The 6000-nt window shown below is 41.0% G+C and overlaps 1 protein-coding gene across 4 annotated transcripts in view; it reads right to left on the bottom strand.

Moving 5' to 3' along the window:
- Window positions 1-524: 524 nt before the first annotated feature.
- Window positions 525-6000, bottom strand: part of rc3h2 (ring finger and CCCH-type domains 2) — a 28893-nt gene continuing 23417 nt past the window's right edge. For 3 of the 4 annotated variants that reach the window (XM_042509064.1, XM_042509066.1, XM_042509065.1), the window contains exons 15-20: window positions 5505-5693; window positions 5155-5404; window positions 4633-4717; window positions 3780-3987; window positions 3169-3332; window positions 525-2473 (exon numbers count right to left, since the gene is read on the bottom strand). In XM_042509064.1, the coding sequence (XP_042364998.1) occupies window positions 2338-2473; window positions 3169-3332; window positions 3780-3987; window positions 4633-4717; window positions 5155-5404; window positions 5505-5693 (1032 nt within the window). In that variant the 3' untranslated portion in view covers window positions 525-2337. The remainder of the gene's footprint in view (window positions 2474-3168; window positions 3333-3779; window positions 3988-4632; window positions 4718-5154; window positions 5405-5504; window positions 5694-6000) is intronic. The other variant, XM_042509067.1, reaches the window with a different exon arrangement.

Below are 6000 nucleotides of genomic sequence, written 5' to 3'. Positions count from 1 at the left end.
CGTGTGTGTATCTGTGTGTCTGAAAGAGCAGTGAGATTGTTCCTTATTTACAGTCAGCAGGATTAAATGCCAGGACCAATACAGGCACACAAAGATAAAACAATAGTTTTTTTTAAAAAGATTGTTTGTGAGTTCATGTGGCTTGTATTTAAATCTACTAAATGAACTCCGGATGAAAATAAAATTCAAAAATGTTGCAGTTTTTATTTATGCAGTATAGTAAAGTTTAGATTAACCCAATGAAACCTGAATCAACATCAGTTTTCTTTTGCTGCATTCAGATGACTTTCACAAGGTAGTTAACCCTTTGAAACCTGAGCAAATGGGTATGATTTCTTTCAGAAACACATGGGAAAAGGCAATGAGCAATTTTGCAAGAAATGTCCCACAAATTGCAAGAAATTAAAAAAAAAAAGTTTTTTAAATTAGTTTTTTAAATTAATTTACAGAAAAAGTTTTTTTTTCAGCACTTTTTTCAGGTCATTTTCTTGTTTGTTTTTGTTTTTACTTTTCTCTTTTTTAAACTTATGATAACTTTCTTCTTCTTCTTCTAACTTTTCGATTAATTTCTGGCTAATTTTGGGGCCATGTTTTGTAAAGCTGCTCATTGCCTTTTCCCCATGTTCTTAAAAGAAATTAAATCAATTTCCTTGTTTCAAAGGATTACATAAGTGTGCACAAATCTTTACTTTGTTGTCATCCCCCCGGCCTCCAGTGATAAAGCATTATTTTAAAATTTAGTGAATGAGTGTGTCGTTGTGTTCTGAGATCTCATGACAGTCGAAGGAATCCAGAGGTCAACTTATGACTCATAAAAGATAGAGCTTGTTTGCGTATCAGCATATAAAGAAGACCTCTGTTTTCTTCTGCACTTACTTTAAATTTTCTCTGAGGGTTGGAGTGCGCTGCTCATTTTTTGTCACTATTAAAATGTTTATGTATCTTTTTATGTTTCGGGAAATACTACAAAAAAGGCTACACATTAAATCAGTAGCATCGAGCTGGATGTGGGCATTGCCATGTGAGTCTGCTCATGGAAACAAATGCCTAAAGGGTAACTTTAGTACTATTCAACCCTATTTTTCTTTATTCTTGTTTCTACGTGACTAATGGAGACAACAATTTTCGAGGGCTGCAGCCAGCAACAGCGTAACGGGCTGCAATGTAACATTAATGGACATTTGTGCATCGTCAATTTACGTCAATTTACGTCCACTTAAAGAGCCACTGACAGGCTCAGATTTTTACTCTAAGTGTGTGGAAACATTAGAAAAAGAATCTCTACAGATATACACATTTTTATTAATGAAGTGTGCTTTACAATGATAATAGTAGTTTGTTTAAATGTAGTCTGGTGAGGTTGGCAAAACTAATTTCTGGGCTGTTTTATGGTTGAAGAAAAAGGGTCTTACTCTCTCACAAAAAGGGCTATCTCTGCAGGGATCCTTTCCATAATGTTGTCAGACACTTAGAATAACAATCTGAGCCTGTCAGTGGCAAAATGAAGCACTTTTAGTGTTCGTCAATTTACGTCAATTAAAAGTGCCCAATTGATCATTAATATTAGACTGCAGTTGTTTAGCTGCCTACAGTGGTCTCACTCAATACTGGACACTGTCATCACTGGGTTACAATCCCAGGTGCCCAATGTCAGTACTGGGATGACCACTAACTTTAATAGGAAATACTGGGATCTCAGTCCCTGCTGTTAATCCACGCTACACAAAAAAAAAGAATAATTGAAGGAAAAGAGAAAGATAGAATCAAAAGATTTAAAAGTCAAGTGACAAAGAGTCACGAAAAGTGGCACCAACTGTATAAGCTTCTGCAGTCTGACGGAGCATGTGAAACAACATTAAAAAGTTTGTCTTTGTCGGCCATGTTGAATGACAACAAACTAGACAGTGTGTAAACCTCAGGAGTACAATGTCGTGTAAAGTGAACAACCATTTAGTGAAGATGCTGTGAAACCCCCAGTCTTTCTCCTAAATGTGACTGCGGTAGAAACTGCAAACATGGACACAAGTTCAGCATCTACTGTAAGGACAAACTGGTCATGTGCCTTATTGGGCATAAACAGTGATATCACTAAATTCTCTGTGGAGCTGTACATTGGTGAAAATCACCACTTACGAGGCAGGACAACGTGTTTTCTCTTGCCCCTTACGATGTGCTGCAGCATACACTGTTGACCCATATGTGTCAAGTTTTATTTAGGCATATGATTGACATATATGAAGGCTGGGATTAAATGGTTTTCCCTTTAACCAGTATCTGATTGTGGGCAAGCGACTCAGCTCTAGCTCGGCGCAGGTCAGTGTCTGACTTTGTGTCCCCTTAGCTCCCATTGAGCAGCATCTCTGTCCCGGGCGTTTCAGGACAAGCATCCCCCAGTCGAGGAGGTCCAGTCCGCAGCACAAGCTTGCCGACGGCCAGACCTCCTGAGACCAACCCTCCAGGAGTCAGAGACTTCCTGGAAAGGAAGGAAGGAAGAAAGAATGGGATGAAAAAGAGGGAAATCAAAGTCAAGTCAAAGACAACTGACTGACCGACGCTGGGTTCTCAGTGGATACGGAACGGCGGCGAAGTACACAGATTTTTCATGGAGTGCCGGCTGCTTGCTTTTGGCTCCCGTGTTGAGCAGTCGGATCATTAACACTGCATGTGCCGCAGCCCTGAACTCCGCGGCAGGCTCACGATCTGCAGTGATAGTTTCGACATATGGTCTATTTTTTTTTCCACAAGCCATGCGCGGATCTGGCAGGAAAATACACTAAATACTCTATTATGAGCAATATAAAGGATACCATACATGTAATATACATGATCTCACCATGATAAATGATAAAACATGCATCCAGTGCTTCCACAAGACCTGTCAGTTATGTCTAAAGACAGAAGGAGGGGGCAAACAGACATACAGAGACAGGCAGGCAGAGACACACAAGCAAGTAGGAACAGGAAGAGAGAGGCAGAGCTCTCCATTAGATTAGAAAGGAGCAGAGAAGGAGAATCGCTGCTGACCGGCACGAAGAAAAGCACTCTTGGTGTGATTGGCCAGGCAACTGCCGACGGGTGGCTGCGCGGCAATTAACATATCAGGGTGCTTCCGCATCCTGTGTGAACCCAGCGTGACCCTGTGAAGCACCAGTTACCATGGTAAATCACCTGAAGGCCATTTTTTTCAGCAGGTGAGTATCCATCTTTTCTGTCAAAGGACCCTCTGTTTGGGAGTGCTCCTCCACAGGAGAAGCAAGGAGGGGAGAGGAGCAGGGTGGGGGGAGGAGGTGGGAAGCATCCTGAGACTGCGGGGTGGCCAGGTCTAAACACTCCTGAGAGGCAAAGATGAAAAGGAAGATGAGATTCAGGTGGACTTATTAAAGGAATACTTTAACCCCCAAACAACCATTTGTTTATCAGTTACTCACCCCGTGTTACGTTGAATTAATGGAGACATTTTTTTCGCAGGCCCCAGGTGAACAAAGAATCAATGTTGTCACACACTAACCCCTTTGACCTCAATTCATCAAAACTTTTCTCCGTTTTTGGATTGTCTTCTCAAATTCAATCTAACACAAGGTGAGTACCTGATACACAAATGGCCATTTGAGAGGTTTAAGGGTTTGAAGTCATCCTTTCAGAGATCTTTTACTTCAAATGTTGTGCTCCAAGCTTCAAAAAAATCCTTTCAGAAACAAAGAGTCAACACAGACAAAGTGTCCATGTGTCTTCCTCTACATGGTGCGTCATTCTGGGGTGATTAACAGTATAATACCAACCTGAGACTTGATCTCCTGGTGGTCGGAATCCTCCATGTCAAGAGCGCACAGTTCGAGCTCAATATCTCGATCCGGGTCAGGTTCGCTCTCGGCCTGTCCTCGATCCCGACTGTAGGCAGACTGACGGGCTTGCAGATCAGACACAATTTTCTCTCCACTGCTTATTGAAGTGCGACGGCAGTGTATCTCTGATGCACAAAGCTGCTCACTTAAACACACAGAGGTACAAACAGTTTTTTAGTGAAGTTCATTTAAATTGTAAATTTCTTGGTGTTAACATTCTTGGCATCGGTAAATAATTTGTATCACATTACAATTATGACATTGTGCATTAATAGCCTGGTAAATGGACACAATACATCTCTTTGTGATACTAAAATGGTCCTTAAAATCGCAGGTCAATATATTGGGAAACATTCTGTGCAACAGAGAGAGATCAGTGGAGAGGGCTTTCCTGACTCTCTTTCTTGACTTCCTAGTGGGGTTTTTTACCGACCAGCTAGCAGCACTATATTTAGTCTGACCACAGAGAGGAAATGACTGCAGCACAATGAGATCGGAGAGAGGGATGAGAGAGGACGAGTGGGAGAAAATGTGTTAACAACAATCAGGAATAAATTTCCATGTGTGCCCTGGGGTTTAAAGCAGAGAGAAATCTAACCAGTGCTGTGACATTGCCTTAATTATCTTCAATTTTTTTTTAGCAGGTTGTGAATTTAAAGATATGAATTGTGTCCTGTTAAATTTTTACTTCCTCCCATGTGTTTTCCTATAATTTCTTCACTGGAAAATAAGACTCTAAAAAAAGATTTAAGACAAAAAAAATACGGAAGTGCGTGCGAACACCATTTACCTCTCTAGGAAACTGGAGTGGCTGGAAGAGTCTGATCCTCTGGAGCTCCACCTGTAGTCGCTGTGATCCAAGTGGTGGTTGTAATCTTTAAAAGGAAAACCAAAGAAAGAAAAATGTTAACAACTGGAGAAAGAAAAAAATCCAAGCAACATTATTAAATTCTGTAACAAAAAACAGTATGGAGTATGAAAATGACATAAGTATAAATAAATTATGGAAATGGAATTATAAATGAATAAATAAAGAAAGAAAGAAATACATGCGCAAGTACTAAAAATAAAAAAATAATACAGTAATGAATATTAAAACATAAATGCTAAATAAACACAGACATAAAGAAATTCATAAATAAAGAAATAAATGCATTAACAGACAAAGAAATACATATTTTTATCAAACTATCTATTTTAGAGACTTCAAAATAAACAAGCAAAAAAAAGTATTAAATAAAATAAATCCAACCAAAAAATACAAATAAACAATCATCATGATGAATAATTAAGGACTTTCATCCCATCTAACCTTTAAAGTTGATGGGGGTGGTGTTGGCGCTGCCTTGGCAGGCCGTGGCTTGGATAGGATCGGTGGTGTGGTAGCCGGTTCGAGACGCCCTGGATATGGCTCCCCACTTGGAGATAATGGGCCCCTCACTAAAGGGAATGATCGGGTCCTCATCTTTCAAGCGGCGGTAGTGATCTAATGAATGCAGCCATCGCTTCCCAACACCACCACCGCTAACGCCACTGCCTCCACCTCCGTTACTGTCCAACTCCTGCATGAGAAAACATGGACGCTGTTTGAACACAACCACACACTGGCGCAGAGAAATTTAAATGAAAAAAAAAAGTCTTCAGATGGATTTCTGCGCCTACTTTTGGATGCATGAGGAGTCTCACCGAGTGCTCTGAGCAGGAGTGAGCCGAGGTGTGTGCGAGCGTTTCGGGCTCAAAGGGACTGAGGCAGGGGCCGATGGTTCCACAGGACCACGGAGAGTAGCGCGCTAAGCTTTCCTCACCTCTGAACCTGCACCCCACACACTGGCCTCCACTGCTCTCCACATGCTAAAAGAGGAGAGATGTTTAAAGACGATGCACACCTTTGAACACTGTAGAGGCTTTACACGTTTTCCTACATGCCTACATGTGTTTTCTACCAGGAACTCCAATTTTCTCCCAAGTCCAAAGACATGCAGATTAAGTGGAGACTCTAAACTTCCCAGAGGTGTGAATGTGAGTGTGTATGGCTGCTAATGTCACATGTTAAGTGAATATTAAATATAAGGTATCAGTTTTAGAGAGAGCTCATACAGCTTATACCAGTGGTTCCCAACTGGTGTGTTGCAGTCCAAACTGAAAGTGACTGGCAATC

This window comes from Plectropomus leopardus, chromosome 20, assembly GCF_008729295.1.
Source record: "Plectropomus leopardus isolate mb chromosome 20, YSFRI_Pleo_2.0, whole genome shotgun sequence".
NCBI lineage: Eukaryota > Metazoa > Chordata > Actinopteri > Perciformes > Serranidae > Plectropomus > Plectropomus leopardus.
This window is presented reverse-complemented; position numbering and strand designations above follow the sequence as displayed.